The following is a 12,630-nucleotide window of genomic DNA, read 5'->3' as shown; positions in this document are numbered from 1 at the left end:
CAGGCCAGTGGCTTCATGTCTGTATACTCCACAATATGACTTCATTGCTGTATCTGAGGATGGAGTAATGGTTACCCTAATTTAGCTGTACTTGTTTAAATCTAAATAAATAAAATTGCTCGATATTTTATCCTTTATACCTGACACCAATTATGTTTTACAATTGACATTTGAAATGATGAAGGCACTTGAAAATGACAAGGTCGAACAAAATGTAAACTATACTTTGGTGTTTCATTTTTACCTCTTTACACAAGATTTCTTTAAACTGCTTTTTTATCTCCTTTTCTTTTTTCTTTTTTTAAATACAAAATGAACCAAAATACTGTGGAAGATCTTGGGTGGATAATAATGAGAACAAATATGAAACAAAATTGAAATCATACTCTAAATCTCTCTAAAATAAAAAATAATGTCAAGTTTGTATTTGAATTGAACACTTTAACTAAGCTTTTTTTTTAACGAGATATTTTGTCAATGCTGATCTGTAGAACAAACCATAAAGTGCATCTTTGGATGGATGGGAAAAGCAACACTGAATGGAAGCAAAGGTAGCAGCAAACAGTATTCAAGGGTGTAAATATGAATTATTTCTGAAATATGATGAACTCTTTCAAGGTAATTTTGAAAAGTTGTTTCCGTTTCATATCCCATTTCTTAGAAAGTCCCACAGGCTAATTATGTAGTTTAACATGGAAAGACTATGCACTGCATGACAGAAGTTAAAGCAGAGTAAACAAAAATGACCACTTCCTGGTTTTATCCTCCATGAGCCAAATAAGTCTGTCCTTCCTGTGTTACAGCATTGAATATAAAAGCCAATGGTGATACTGCAAAATATGATGTCACAGTGAGGTTAGCAATTGACCATTTTGATATAAAGGTTAACAACTAATTTCATCCCTTTAGACGTGAGTTACATTATGATTAGTCTATGACTTTGTGAGTTATAACCAATGTTACTGTTTGACTGTGTGTCTTACACATGTCTGCACTGACGCTGCTTTTACAATAATTTTGAGGGTTTTTTAATAAATATTGTGTCAGAGTTATGATTGGACTGAAACCAAAATTGTGGTGTGTAAATGTGTGTTTATGGTAGGACAGTGTGTAGGGAAAGTGCTGGTTGAAATGGGTGAATGTGATTAACAGTGTAAGTGCTTTTTGTTTGTAAAGATGAGCTATATGAGCTATACAAATAAACTTGCCTTGCATCATGCATGCATCACATCCAGATGAGACTACTGCAATAGCACCCTCTATGGCTCATCATCCAAATTCCTCAATAAACTTCAACACAAGACCACACCACCCCGTCCTCCAAAACCTGCACTGGCTCCACATCCACATCACACACTGTTTACAATTTCAAATCCTCCTCCTCCTCCTCCTCCTCCTCCTCCTCCTCACACAAAGCACTTAACAACCAGGCCCCCCATACAGTACCTCACAGACCTGCTCCACCATCCCCACTCCTGCAGCCTCCACTCATCTGAAGGAAATCTCCTCTCTGTACCTGCACAGACAAAGCACCAAACCTGGGAACCTGCAGAGCCTTTTCTGTCACTGCCCTCTCCACCTGGAACTCACTCCCCAAATCCATCAGAGACTGCACACACCTCCCAACCTTCAAATCCCAGCTCAAAACTCACCTTTTTAAATTAGCTTTTGATGTGTGATTATGTGTATGGAACTTTTCATTTTTATCTGTGTTAAGTGTCTTTGAGCAGCTGTAAAAGTGGTTACAGTAACATATAAAATAAATTAACTGTTATTTTTTATTTCATTATTATTGTTATATGCTGTTCATTTATCATTGGGGACTTCTATGTTTGGTCAATCCATAAATCTAACCAGTTGAAAAGAAGTCTCTCTGCAGACAAACAGTCTGAAGTGTCTCTGCTTCTGAGAAACAGGCTTTTTGGAAGAAAAGGGAAGAAGAGGAGGAAGAAGTGATAGGGATATTGGAAAGTGAAACTATTGTGTCATGGTGCACAGCAGCGCTGTGATGTGATGTCATGTGAAACCGTGTATAAAGAGGCAGATCCATGAGCTGTGAAGCATCAGGAGCTCAGAGTGAATGAAGACACAGCAGTGAGAGCCAGAACCCGTCTACAGCTCCAACCATGAACTCAGCTGTCGTTGCCTTCCTCACCTGTCTGCTGGTCCTCTGTGCACAAGGTACTGTGAGAGTTTATTGTTGTGATTCCTTCATGACCATGATCCTTTTAGTCCCAGGTTCTGTTGTCACTTGTTGCAACACAAGTAGTTTCCAGGTTTCAATGTGTTTCAGCTGAAAATGTCTGCAGCTGTTTAACAATGGTGGCAATGGTACAACAACTTAAAAGCTGGATTTAATGTGAAAATTGTTGCACATAGTGATGAACTGTAATTAACAAGGTCCTGTCTCCTCCTCCCTCAGGACAACAAGTCAACACATCTCAGAGATGCATGTGTTCAAAGGGTTTCGCCATGATCAACCCAAAGCTCATCCAGGGAGAGCCAGTCATACACCGTCCAAGCATCTTCTGTTCAAACACAGAGATTATGTGAGTAGCTGAGCTGAAATAAAGAACATCCACTGACGTGTTGTTCTTCAGCTTCTCTCTGACACGTCTCTCTCTTCCCTCTCAGTGTCAACCTCAGAGGAGTTGGAAAGAAATGTGTGAATCCAAACTCCCGACTTGGAAAATACATTCAGGAAAATATCAACAAGTAAGATGTCAACCGTCAGACACCATGACAAAGTGATGATGCTCAGGATCTCCAGCATCAAACACCACTGTGACTGGTCCAGGCTTCCACTGCTTTTTACTAACGCTGTCCTTTGTTGACTCAGGTCTGAGAAGAAAGGAGCTGTGACCATGACGACGGCCTCCAGTCAAACCAGTACTGTGAGCTCAACAAGAGTCCAGACCACATCCAAGCTGTAGGACTCTGCACTGTTTTCATCAGTGAAGCAGTTGTTCACCATCACTACTTTGTCATGTTGATACAACAAGTGTCTCCATGTGTTCATCATGTGTCATACTGACCAGAGGAGTTCAATGTGGCTTAGTGCTATTTTAATTTTAAAATAACAACTATAGCCTACGGTTGCCCTCTGTCAGTTTTTCCTTCATCAAGATCATAGTAGCCTATATTCACTGGCTTGATGGTGGAAAGACTATATTGTGGCTAAGAATTGTTCTCAAGAGGTTCCACCAGTCGGTGCTCTCTGTTCTCCTTCCTGAAGTTGTCCTCAAGTGTATATAACAAGTAAATAATCTGTATTTAATAACCTTTTTTCAAGAAAATAAAAACCTCAAAAAAAAAAAACAGTTGATGGACTTGTATCTTTTGTTTCTCCTAATTTTTCAGTAGAGTAAGCCTATTACACAAATATTTCAAATGAATGACATGTTCATCCCTCTGTGGCCATCAATTCGCTAAATACCACCAGCTACTGGAAATTTAAAGATGTTAAGATGGCTGCCATTTGTAAAATTGGAAACGTGAAAAGATCTTCATAAAACACAGTGTGTTTACAAACCAAAGTTCTGAATGAAAGTTTGAAAGTAGATCTGAAAACGTTCACTGTTGAGGACTGAACAGTGTGGTAAAGAGGAAATGTGATTGTCATTTAAAGTTCTGGGTTTTTACTTAGCCTACTCAATAAAAGTGAAAACATGGTAGGCTACAGCAAAGTCATAATAACTGCATCTATAAAAGAGTTCAACACAATATAATAATGTAACAATCAAACCAGGTCTTGACTGAACAAACTGACCTTATTTACAGTAACATCAACATCAACGTGGGTTCATATGCCAGGCTTCAGTAAACACAGATGAGGGTCATGATAGCCAGTCCCTTCCAGTTCAGTGTGGTTCTTCTGAAGCCTGGAATCACAAAGAAAAGTCACTTTTCTTTTCTTTTTTTTAAATTTCATTTATTTATTGAACAGGGACAGTACAGTGCACATTAATTAAGATGTCAGATTCACTCAGAAAGCTCCTGCATCCTCTGAACCTTCTGATGGTGAAGTATGGAACATCTCAGACGTGACACCTGCAATTCTCCTGTAGCCTCGTAAACCAGCCGCTCCCGGAAATGCAATTCATTTCATTTCTGAGGGAGAGTCTGGCCTCATCCCCTTTGTAAGCGTTTGGGGTGGGCGGGAGTAGTAGCGTTGACAGACAGTTGGTGTAGTGACGGGGCTTTGCACCAGTAGGTCCCTGATTGGCCAACGTGCTGTGTCAATCACAGCAGCGACGCTGATTGGCTCGGCCTTCTGAGGGTTTCAGGCAAAACGCTTACAACGGGGATGAGGCCAGACTCTCCCTCAGAAATGAAATGAATTGCATTTCCGGGAGCGGCTGGTTTACGAGGCTAATTCTCCTGACCCATTTGTACAATACACCACCACCTGTGTCCAGCCTGAAGATGTTCACACGACATCTCACCTACCACCACACTCCGCTACTCCTATGTCCAAGTCAAGATAAGATCATTTGAGTCTGTTAGTTGTTATGTCAGCATTGAACCAAGTGTTCTGTACAGAGGGACATATGGGATAGACTGGTGCCTGTATAATATATTATACCAATAGGTGGCAGTGTGAGCTTTCATTTGACTGGGAAAACAAACAAACATGAAGCACACTTGACTCTGATTGCTGCCACTTAAATATCCAAGATGGCCGCCACCTCTAACAAGGAAATGCTTTGGCCCAATTCGAAAAAGACCCAGGCCCTGAACCCTCACTGACTGAACTGACGTCACTGATCCCCCTCTCAGGACCAGAACCAGGACCACAGGAGCCGGAAACATATCAGAACTGGGACAAGGGCCAGAACCGGGATGGCATCGGAACCAGGACCAGGACCAGAACCAAGGACACCAGAACCAGAACCGAGACCATATCAAAACCAGGAAATGGACCAGACCCGGTTCAGTAGTGGAACTGGAACCGAGACCAACAACGGAACTGGAACCGAGACCAGAATTGGGACCAGGACCAGAACCATCAGAGCTGGGACCTTGCTAGAACAGGAACCAGTAGCAGAAGCAGGACCAACAGAACCAGAACCATATCGGAATTGGGACAAGGACCAGAATCAAGACCGTACGGGAACTGGGACCAGGACAAAAAGCTGGAACCGAAACCACGGCCAGAACCGGGACTAGGACCAAAACGGGGACCAGAAGCGGGACTAGAGTCAGGGCCAAGACCGGCATCAGAACAGGGACTGGGAGTGGAACCGTTCAGACTCCTGGGTTTGACTTCACATTGCTATGAACTGTGGGTAATTTCCTTGTAGTCAGTATCAACACTGACTTCTGGTGAGGGAGCATAAAGAACTCACTGACTCAGCGACTTGATGATGTGACAGGACAGCCCTCACACACTCACACACTTCACGTGAACGGGCCTCAGTGAGTCTGTAAGGGATCACATTGTTTTGTATAAGTTTATCCACAAATCTTCTGTAAGAACGATCTCAAATCATACAATTTAACAATGAGGAAATATATGGTACGAGTCCCAGACTGTGTACGTGACAAAGTACTAATCTGTGAAAACAGATCAATCGCAGCAGTAATTAAGATCTTTTCATGTTTCCTTTGGCACAAATGGCAGCCATCTTAAAACCTTCAGATTTCAAGTATCTGATGGTTTTTATCAAATTGAGTCATTTTCACATTTGAAATATTTGTGTAATAGTCTATATTGAAATATGAGGAGAAACAAAAGACACAAGTCCATTTTATTTTTGATGTTTTTATTTTCTTAGAAAAGTTATTAAATATAGGTGATTTACTTGCTATATACACCTGAAGACATCTTCAGTAGAGAGAACAGAAAGCATAGACTGGTCAGTATGACACATGATGAACACATGGAGACACTTGTTGTATCAACATGACAAAGTAGTGATGGTGAACAACTGCTTCACTGATGAAAACAGTGCAGAGTCCTACAGCTTGGATGTGGTCTGGACTCTTGTTGAGCTCACAGTACTGGTTTGACTGGAGGCCATCGTCATGGTCACAGCTCCTTTCTTCTCAGACCTGAGTCAACAAAGGACAGCGTTAGTAAAAAGCAGTGGAAGCCTGGACCAGTCACAGTGGTGTTTGATGCTGGAGATCCTGAGCATCATCACTTTGTCATGGTGTCTGAGGGTTGACATCTTACTTGTTGATGTTTTCCTGAATGTATTTTCCAAGTTGGGAGTTTGGATTCACACATTTCTTTCCAACTCCTCTGAGGTTGACACTGAGAGAGAAGAGAGAGACGTGTCAGAGAGAAGCTGAAGAACAACACGTCAGTGGATGTGCTTTATTTCAGCTCAGCTACTCACATAATCTCTGTGTTTGAACAGAAGATGCTTGGACGGTGTATGACTGGCTCTCCCTGGATGAGCTTTGGGTTGATCATGGCGAAACCCTTTGAACACATGCATCTCTGAGATGTGTTGACTTGTTGTCCTGAGGGAGGAGGAGACAGGACCTTGTTAATTACAGTTCATCACTATGTGCAACAATTTTCACATTACATCCATCTTTGAAGTTGTTGTACCATTGCCACCATTGTTCAATAGCTGCAGACATTTTCAGCTGAAACACATTGAAACCTGGAAACGACTTGTGTTGCAACAAGTGACAACAGAACCTGAGACTAAATGGATCATGGTCTTGAAGGAATCACAACAATAAACTCTCACAGTACCTTGTGCACAGAGGACCAGCAGACAGGTGAGGAAGGCAACGACAGCTGAGTTCATGGTTGGAGCTGTAGACCGGTTCTGGCTCTCACTGCTGTGTCTTCATTCACTCTGAGCTCCTGATGCTTCACAGCACATGGATCTCCCTCTTTATACACGATATACAAGTTTCACTTTATAATATCCCCTTTCACTTCCTCCTCTTCTTCCCTTTTCTTCCAAAAAGCCTGTTTCTCAGAAGCATTCTTGTTTGGCTAATTATGTCTCAATGAATAGGAAATGCATGTACTGTAATTCACATCAAAATCATCATCAATTTACTTGCCCACCAAAAACACAGTCTAATGATTGATGGAGAAAAGCAACTTCTCCATACACTTTCCACACAAGAGTGCATTCAGTGAGTTGTAAAGCCCCTTTATTTTGGTGTCACTTTCTTATGTTGCAATTGTGGTATATACGTGTTTGCCTGCATACATCATGCCAGTAGGTGGCAGTGACTCCATGTAACTCATGCATTCTGAATATACGCAGTTGTCCTCCTGACTCCGTGAAGTAAACACCGTTCCCCTGAAGTAGCTTGCCTGCTAGCCTTCTTTTCATTCTTACAACACAACATATTGGCGACGAGGATGGCTCTGCTTGGGATATTGCCACCTCCGGCATTTTTACAAAGCCCAGGTGAGCCTACGGTGCCTTTCGAAGCATGGATTCGCATGTTTGATAACTACGTGCTAGCTCTGGCCGACAAGGTGGAGGATAAGAGGAAGCGTGCTTTGCTAATACACACGGTCGGCGCGGAGGCTCAGCGGATCTTCTACACGCTGCCAGGGATTGGTGATTCCTACGACGATGCACTAAAGGCTTTAAAGACATTTTTTGTACCCAAATTGAATGTCGTCGCGGAGAGGAATAAGTTTCGCCAGAGAGCGCAACGAGCTGGTGAGTCCACAGCTCAGTACGGAGCGGCCCTGCGGGAGCTAATTGTTACATGTGAGTTTGGAACATTATCTGAGGACATGATAAGGGACCAAATTGTGGAGAAAACGTCCAATGCTCGGATCAGAGAGCGCTTGCTGCTTGAGGATAAACTTACACTTGACAAGACTTTGACAATTGCTGCTCAGATTGAAAATGCAGTTGCTGAAGCTAAAACAATAGCTTCGTCAAGAGGAGCAGCTGAGGCTGTTGTCGGCATGGTTCGTGGGACTACTTTTCGTGGCGGGAAGCAAAAGCAGCAAAAACCCTTCAACTTCCCCAGACCAACCCCAAAGACTGCTGGCTTGAACGGCTCAACAGCTGCTGGTAAGACATGCTTCAGATGTGGCTCTTCAACACACGTTGCAAATTACCCCAAGTGCCCAGCCAAATCAGTCACATGCAGACATTGTAATAAGCCTGGACATTTTGCCAAAGTGTGCAGGAGCAGGACTGCTTCAAGCAATGTGGGAGAAGTTTCCAGTGATTCCATCACAGTGCTATTAGTTGATGAAGATGATGCAAGTACACTGAGCAGTAAATTAATGTGCAATGTCTCCATGAAAGCTTCAGGTGGCCCTACAATTACTGCAGATCTGATGGTGGATACTGGGTCTGGTGTCTCTATTCTCCCAGAGCACATGTACAAGAGTCACTTCAGCCACACCCCGCTCCTGAAGCCCAGAAAAACACTGACCACGTACACAAAGAAACCTATACCTGTGCTAGGTTGTCTGGAACTGACGGTGACATACATGACAAAATGCACGTCCCAGTACATTCATATTGTCCCGGCAGGTGTTGTGGTATTTTTCATCATAAATGACATGAAAGTTTGTAATAGGTTAATGCTGAAAGACAATATTATGCTACTATTAAAAAAGACATATACTCATTATGTATCTATTAGTTTAAGATTTAATGTTGATCATCTTAAATGATCACAAATGATTATATAATGTTTTGTTCTGTATATCTAATTGAAAGGAGTATGTTTTGTGACTTAAAGATCAGCCAACTGCTTATGTGCAGCCAGAGAGAGAGAGGGGTAGATAAGAGGTCAACTAGCAAGCAGGTTCACATTATTATGCAGGGTCTGTGAGGGAAGTTGCCATCCCCTCGTCTCCCAACTGATAGTGTTAGGTCAGTGAGGATGGAGATGAGAGGAATTGGAGCTCTCAGAGAACAGTCGTGGTGAATCGACTTGGGAATAGACCTAGGCCTATATAAGCCTTCAACTTTTGGTAAGGAGTCAGTCACTTAACTACTCCTTGATGCATGTCTTGGGGTTTTGCTTTGCATGAAGCCTGATACTTCGTTACTTTTCTTTTCGAACTTTGTATCTGTAAGTGGCTCGGGTTGAACTTTGTTTGCTTTCTTGTTAAAGAAAATAAAAGACAACTCTACGTCGGATCCATCCTTTCCAGCGAGTTATTTTGAGTCCAGAATTTATTTTTGGTGTGAGATGTAAGATTAGTTAATTAGCGCATTTTTCTGATCTTCATCACAGGTACGCCCATATTAGGCATGGATCTCTTCAATGCCCTGCAACTTGAGATCAGAGACGGTCATGTCACTAATACACCCCCTGCTGTCCCTGTACAGTACACAGCTGCTGAAACTGATGCTTCAAAGACTGGAACAGTGACTGGATTTGTTCACAAAGTCACAGTACGACCTGGAATACAGCCTGTGCAGCAAAAGTTACGTCGTCTGCCTTTTGCCATTCGTGATGCAGTGTCCCAGGAGCTGCAGAGACTAGAAAACGACGGTGTCATTGAACGCATCGACTCCTCGCTATGGGTTTCACCCATAGTAGTGGTGCACCGCAAGTCGGGTCGGCTCAGGATATGTCCAGATTTACGTGAGCCCAACAAGGCTGTGGTTGTTGACAGCCATCCACTGCCACATATCGAGGAGGTGTTTCATGAGCTACGAGGAGCGCAAATATTCTCATCTATTGACCTGCAAAACGCATATCATCAGGTACCTTTGCACCCAGAGAGCCGAGACCTTACTGGTTTTATCACTCATGATGGACTTTTTAGGTTCACTAGGGTCCCCTTCGGTCTCGCATCAGCCCCGAGTGCATTCCAGAGGATGATGTCGCAGATTCTGGCAGGTTTGGATGGTGTACAGTGTTACTTAGACGATATTATTGTGTATGCTGAGACTCCTACGCTGCATGAGACACGACTCAAAGAGGTACTGCACCGACTGAACAACAGTGGACTGAAATTAAATGTGGAGAAGTGCCTGTTCAGGAAAAATGAACTTTCATTTTTGGGCCATGTTGTTTCTGCTTCAGGCATCCGTCCCAACCCAGACCATGTTACTGCTATAACAGAGGCTCCTCCCCCTCGTGATGCCACGGCCCTACAGTCCTTCCTGGGCCTCACAGGGTGGTATTCAAAGTTCATCCCCTGCTACGCCTCTGTTGTGGAACCTCTTCGTGCTCTGCTGAGGAAAAATGCAGAATTTAAATGGACTGATGCTGCTCAGAAGGCTTTTTCTCACCTCAAAGAACTGATTGCTACAAGCCCAGCACTTACCCTGTTCGATCCTGCTCTCCCTACACTTGTCACTACAGACGCCTGTGACTACGGCATTGGTGCAGTGCTCACCCAGCTACACGGTGACACTGAAAAGACTGTTGCATTCGCATCCAGGTCCCTTACTGACTGTGAGAGAAAATACTCTATCATAGAGAAAGAGGCTCTGGCTTGTGTGTGGTCAGCTGAGCGTTGGCGCACTTACCTTTGGGGAAGACACTTCACCCTTCGTACAGACCATAGCCCACTTACTGTCCTGCTGTCCACCAAAGGCTTCGGAAGAGCAGGTATGAGGATTTCGAGATGGTCTGCTCGCCTCATGTGCTTTAACTACACTGTGGAATACAAGCCAGGCCGTGACAACGTCATAGCAGACTGTTTGTCTCGCTTGCCCCTGCCGTCTTCTGACCCACAAGAGCAGGATGAGGACATCATAGCCATGGTGTCTGTGGACCTTGCAGCTGTTACTACAGAGCAGCTACATACTGCCTACCAAGATTGCCCAGTGCTGCAGCGGGTTATGGCTTATCAAAGAAATGGTTGGCCCCGTACAGCTAAAGGCCTTGATCCTGCCTTTCTGCCCTTCTACCGTGCACAGACTGAGCTGGCTGAACTTGATGAAATTTTGGTTAGAGGTACTCACCGAGTTGTGATTCCCCAGACTCTTCAGCCGCAGCTCATACAGCTTGCCCACGACACTCACCAAGGCATGGTGAGGACAAAACAAAGACTTAGGGAGCTCTATTGGTGGCCTGGTATGGACTCTGATGTGGAAGCTGCCATTAAGTCATGCACCACCTGCTCCCAACATGACAAAACTGCCATAACCAGAGCTGCCCCACTGCAACCGGTGCCCTTTCCCAATGCAGCCTGGGAAAAACTTGCCATGGATATTGTGGGCCCATTCCACTCTGCTCCACCTGACTGCCGTTTTGCCATCACATTAGTGGACTATTATAGTAAATGGCCTGAAGTGGCGTTTACATCAGATGTTACGTCCGCTACTGTCATTGCATTCTTGTCTGCTGTTTTCAGCCGTGAAGGCAACCCCCTTGAACTTGTAACTGATAATGGCCCTTCATTTGTGTCTGCTGAGTTTGAGGCCTTCTTAGCAGCTCAGGACATTACACACTGCCGCAGCTCCATTTACTATCCGCAAAGTAATGGAGAAGTGGAGAGATGGAACAGAGTATTAAAGGACTGTCTACAAACAGCTGACATTGAAGGTCGGCCATGGAAGCCCTTTGTCACAGACTTTCTCCTCACTTATCGAGCAACTCCCCATGCACTGACTCAAGTCTCCCCTGCTGAACTTCTACATGGACGCCCATTCCGCACCAAGTTGAACATCAAAGGCATTGCTTCGCCTCGTGCATCCGTTCAGCCTGAAGCTGTGAGAGACACTGTGACTCTGAAACAAGCCAAGGTAAAGCGTTATGTGGATGAACGTCGTGGTGCACAGTCTCCAAAGTTTCAGTGTGGTTCCTATGTTCGGATCAGGAAGCCAGGAATCATAAAGAAAGGACACACCAAGTTCACACAGCCCCTCTGTGTTGTTGCTCAGAAAGGCCCGGCAACCTACAAACTTTCTGATGGTAAAGTATGGAACGCCATACACCTGCAAGTTCCCCCTCCCCTGAGGTGCACACAACCAGTACCTGTGTACAGCCTGAGGATGTTTATGTGCCTCCGCGGACGCCCCCGCCTGCTCAACCACCTCCTAGGCTCCAGCGGAGTCGCAGGCAGATTCAGCCGCCTGCTTGGCTGGAAGGTTTTGCTACCTGACCTCTATCTTTTTAAAAGGGGGCAGAATGTGATGTTAAGTATGGACTGTTACCTGTGTCCAATTTGAAGTATGGACTGTTACATGTTCACAATTTATGATGTTATGGACAATTCTAATTAACATATTTTTTCCACGTGAAGCTCTTTACAATCAGCACAAGATTACAGAGAATTCAAAAATTTACTTAAGTACAAATGTGTCACTGTTGGTGATGTATAAGTGTTGCGCTGAAAAGTAGTTAACAGAGTTTAAGGAATACTGAGATCTTCAGAAGCTAATTCCGGTTTGTTTCTTTTATTTCATAATTACGTACTATGCAGGATTGGTTACTATTGAAGTATTGACGCAGCTAAACGTTCACTATCTGTTGTAATTTCATGAGAGGAATTATTCGTAAAAAAGAGGGATATGTGGTATATACGTGTTTGCCTGCATACATATATCATGCCAGTAGGTGGCAGTGACTCCATGTAACTCATGCATTCTGAATATACGCAGTTGTCCTCCTGACTCCGTGAAGTAAACACCGTTCCCCTGAAGTAGCTTGCCTGCTAGCCTTCTTTTCATTCTTACAACACAACAGCAATGTTGCAACTTATTGTTTAAA

General features: G+C 43.8%; 2 protein-coding genes and 1 long non-coding RNA gene across 3 annotated transcripts; all 3 read left to right on the top strand.

Moving 5' to 3' along the window:
* The first annotated feature begins 2,116 nt into the window (after positions 1 to 2,116).
* On the top strand, positions 2,117 to 3,286 carry LOC310991807 (C-X-C motif chemokine 11-1-like). Its single transcript, XM_083979739.1, has 4 exons — positions 2,117 to 2,181; positions 2,423 to 2,549; positions 2,635 to 2,715; positions 2,840 to 3,286. The coding sequence occupies exons 1-4, from the start codon at positions 2,127 to 2,129 to the stop codon at positions 2,931 to 2,933; spliced, it is 357 nt and encodes a 118-aa protein (XP_083835865.1). The 5' UTR covers positions 2,117 to 2,126; the 3' UTR covers positions 2,934 to 3,286.
* Positions 3,287 to 7,234: 3,948 nt separating this feature from the next.
* LOC310991056 (uncharacterized protein) lies at positions 7,235 to 9,333 on the top strand (the record flags this gene model as incomplete). The annotated part of the gene is made up of 3 exons (XM_083978626.1): positions 7,235 to 8,483; positions 9,196 to 9,289; positions 9,321 to 9,333. Exons 1-3 carry the CDS (start codon positions 7,340 to 7,342, stop codon positions 9,331 to 9,333), a joined length of 1,251 nt encoding a protein of 416 aa, XP_083834752.1. The 5' UTR covers positions 7,235 to 7,339.
* An 11-nt stretch (positions 9,334 to 9,344) lies between these two features.
* On the top strand, positions 9,345 to 11,296 carry LOC310990857. Its single transcript, XR_014595596.1, has 3 exons — positions 9,345 to 9,458; positions 9,914 to 10,417; positions 10,873 to 11,296. It is a non-coding gene; the product is annotated as an uncharacterized lncRNA (long non-coding RNA).
* Positions 11,297 to 12,630: the final 1,334 nt, after the last annotated feature.

This window comes from Trachurus trachurus, assembly GCF_905171665.1.
Source record: "Trachurus trachurus genome assembly, chromosome: 9".
In the NCBI taxonomy this organism is placed as follows: Eukaryota; Metazoa; Chordata; class Actinopteri; order Carangiformes; family Carangidae; genus Trachurus; species Trachurus trachurus.
The sequence above is the reverse complement of the archived record's forward strand: the minus strand, read 5'-3'. Positions and strand labels throughout refer to the sequence as shown.

Coding starts and splice junctions, on each gene's coding strand:
- LOC310991807 (XM_083979739.1), top strand. CDS start 2,127: ATGAACTCAGCTGTCGTTGCCTTCCTCACCTGTCTGCTGGTCCTCTGT. Junction 2,182..2,422: donor GCTGGTCCTCTGTGCACAAG/GTACTGTGAGAG, acceptor CTCCTCCCTCAG/GACAACAAGTCAACACATCT. Junction 2,716..2,839: donor ATTCAGGAAAATATCAACAA/GTAAGATGTCAA, acceptor TTGTTGACTCAG/GTCTGAGAAGAAAGGAGCTG.